The sequence below is a fragment of the Aplysia californica genome, unplaced genomic scaffold (genome assembly GCF_000002075.1).
Source record: "Aplysia californica isolate F4 #8 unplaced genomic scaffold, AplCal3.0 scaffold01090, whole genome shotgun sequence".
In the NCBI taxonomy this organism is placed as follows: domain Eukaryota; kingdom Metazoa; phylum Mollusca; class Gastropoda; order Aplysiida; family Aplysiidae; genus Aplysia; species Aplysia californica.
The window spans coordinates 29,466-32,536 of record NW_004798360.1 but is presented as its reverse complement, the minus strand read 5'-3'; the positions used below and the strand labels follow the sequence as shown (position 1 = coordinate 32,536).

The 3,071-nt window shown below is 38.7% G+C and overlaps 1 protein-coding gene across 1 annotated transcript; it reads left to right on the top strand.

Annotated features, from left to right (window-relative positions):
- Positions 1 to 1,856: 1,856 nt before the first annotated feature.
- LOC101861629 (transient receptor potential cation channel subfamily V member 6) lies at positions 1,857 to 2,985 on the top strand (the record flags this gene model as incomplete). Its single annotated transcript, XM_013089956.2, is given in 2 exon segments — positions 1,857 to 2,261; positions 2,738 to 2,985. Coding segments are annotated over 2 exon segments (521 nt in total), but the record flags the coding sequence as incomplete, so codon positions are not given.
- Between the last annotated feature and the right edge of the window lie 86 nt (positions 2,986 to 3,071).

Sequence of the window (3,071 nt, the reverse complement as noted above, 5' to 3'; positions counted from 1 at the left end):
GTTTCCAACCTCCTTTTTTCCTCCCCCACCCTGTCCCCATCCCTAACATTTTACAATGCGGTAATCACCCCCAGCCCAGAAAGACCATATATACAGCTAACCATCTACCACCACAATTTTCTGGTCTATGCCTACAGCATTGCAGTGTCGGATCTATAAATTCCTAACGTGCTGGGTAAAAATAAAGCCAGTGCCATTGTCCGTCCACCGTCCGTCTCAAACTGTAAGCAAACGTCCAAGACGGCAGTAACTGTTTTGAGCCCACTCTGGTTTTATTCGCTCAATTTTATTTCGTGCCCCTGCGCCCTGCTCGGCTGCCGCATACTTTGAGTAGCATGCGCGAGCCCCTATTCCTATGTGAAACTGGTTCTTTAGAAATCGCCCCAGGCTTCAAGCTGTGTGAGTCTTGACCAAAGAAGAAAAGATTTTTTCGTGGTCGATATTTTCAGCAGGCTCTTTATAACTGGGCATCGGTAACTGCTTAGTATTTGTATAAGGCTTCGTGAGCTTGAGTGTTGATAGTTAGTCGTGGTTACCGCTGGGCTGGCGAAATCACGTGACCAACCCGACGTCACAAAATGGCGAACGCGTTCAGCGTCGTGGTGTTCGAAAAGTGAAAGTCGGATGAGAGTATTTTCGCTTTTATGAAGGTAAATAGCCTTTGAAAACTTGATTAACTTTTATGATATAGTGATATTCATGAGTTCAAACGGTTTTTATCTTACTTGGTGGTCTGTTTCTTTTAGGGAACCCCGTTGGTAGGTGGTTGTCAACAGACGCCAATACTTATTTCCCCTGCATAGCATTCCACTTCGACCGATATTCCACCTGCTCGAGTCTGAGTAAGATAAGGTAGGGACCTCCCTCTCTGACCATGTTTTATATCAGTGTTTCCAGTTAACACAGACGGCTTTGCCATAATTTATCTTGCTGTGTTTAAGGTAATGACCTGCTTTATTAATCAACCTCGTCAAGTTCTCACAGTCACAGCTGATTGTTTATTTTATAATATAATAGGCTAAAGCCTGAAACATAATATAGGGGGTTAAAATTGATTTTTTTTTCTTTCGTTACGCTTCTGCGTTATCGGATTCTATGGAGCAGAGCATTTCTCAACCGTAGCTTGTTTTGGTTTTAAAAAATATTTTTCCCCATGTAGATTTTATACTCTCTTGGGTAAAAGAATTTAGATTCTAGTAAATAAATGAACTGTAATTATAATAATTTAATAATAGGATAAAACTGTTATAATAATAATTGTTTATTATATAGGACAGGTGTACATTGTTATGAATTGAGTCAAGTGACCTATACTTCATATAATATTAGATGTAGTTGACATCAGCTAATAATTTCACATGTTTAATTTAATTAATAATAAACTCAAACTCAATTACATAAAAGGTACCGCGCATGATGAGGAGTACTTGTTTTACAGATCTAGGAGCCTATGGAATGGTTTGAAAAGAAGTGGCACTACAGACAGCCTGTGCTGTTTTTCTTTCAGATGATTAATTGTGTTACAGGTTTGAAATAATTATTTGTTTCCCGTTTTGGGGATGGCGCTGTATTTCCTATTGTTTGATTCAAGCATCTGTGCTTTAATATGTTGGCTCTTTTTTCTGCAAGTATGCACCCCCCCCCCCACTTCCCCCCCTCAAAAAAAGCAAAAATAAACAGCTCCTGTTGATTTGCTTGTTGTTGTTTTGTTTTTTTGCTGTTTAAAATTGTTGTTGTTGTTTTTTTTCAACATTTCCAGGATTGTAATCAATGTCTTTGAAATAAATCTGGTTTTTTTAAAGTAAAATAATATTTTTATTTCATTTTCTTTCAGGAAATTATTGAAAAGATGGAAACAATTGCAGGTTTAAACTCAAGGCATGATGTCATTGTCTTCAGAACGCTGTGAGAGTGTAATGCCTCTTACTTGTTACAACAGTGTCCGTCAATTGTTTTTCCACTGACGTTCACTCAACCAAAGTAACATCATGGGTAACCTTCACTGCTGCTTTCAAGACACTGATGAAAGTGCTTGGAAGCAACAGAACAAGGAACTGGGGCAGAACCCAGCCTACAGCTTTGCGGATCTTGCCAAAGGAGGAAGACTGATTGAAGCGTACGACAAAGAAGGCCCGGCAAAAGTTGAGGAGATTGCTATCAACGAAATGTCATCTTTCTTTTATCACGAAAATGGAGACAAGCATAATATATCAAAAGAAGAATTTCTACAGTGGCAGTGGAAACTCACCCAGAGAATAAAGGTATATGTGGAAATAGGTGACAGTTTTTCTGCTATGGTTTATTGTAGTTTGTAAAGCATGTTTTGAATGGGACTTCAAATATATGTGTGCGGAGGCTACTTTATTATTGGTGCTTATTTCCTGGGATGTTTCTCTTCTACAACACTATGAGCATTGTTTTTTAGAACTGTTACTTCCTTGGTGAGTGGGACTAAAGGCAAAACAGTTGCCCTTTGTTGAGAAAAGTATGGTAATTTTGAACAGGTGGTTGCGGAGGACAGTCTCATTATAATACAAAAAAATGGCAATGGGGAAAATAGCAAGTGTATTCATTTGTACAGGTGATTGCCTTGTACGGTACACATCATATTTATCATTTAAGGCAATTTTGAGTATATTGTTGTTTATGACAAGAATAGGTTTGTAACTTTAAAAAGTTAATGATATAAACGGAGATGAAATTTCTTTTTCTCAAAATTTTCTGCAAACTTCCCCAGGGTTTGGACGACACTGAAAAGTTGTCATGTGAAAAATTAATGGAAACCTACGAAGAGGATTACTTCAATAAATTCACTCCTCATTACGCATGCTGGGATCTGAATAAGCGTGGTGGTGTTGGGGAGACACCGTTTCATCTTTTGTACCTCATGGATTCGCCGATCCATTTTGAGGTTGCAAGAATTCTGTTGAAGCTCTACCCTAACCTGGCTCTGGATGTTTACGAGGGAGAAGAATACTATGGTGAGTAGATCTCTAGCTGGAAGCTAAATGTTCTGAGTGTCTGTGTTTCATTGATCACCTGTCTCCCATTAACATGGTGGCTGCAGGTGG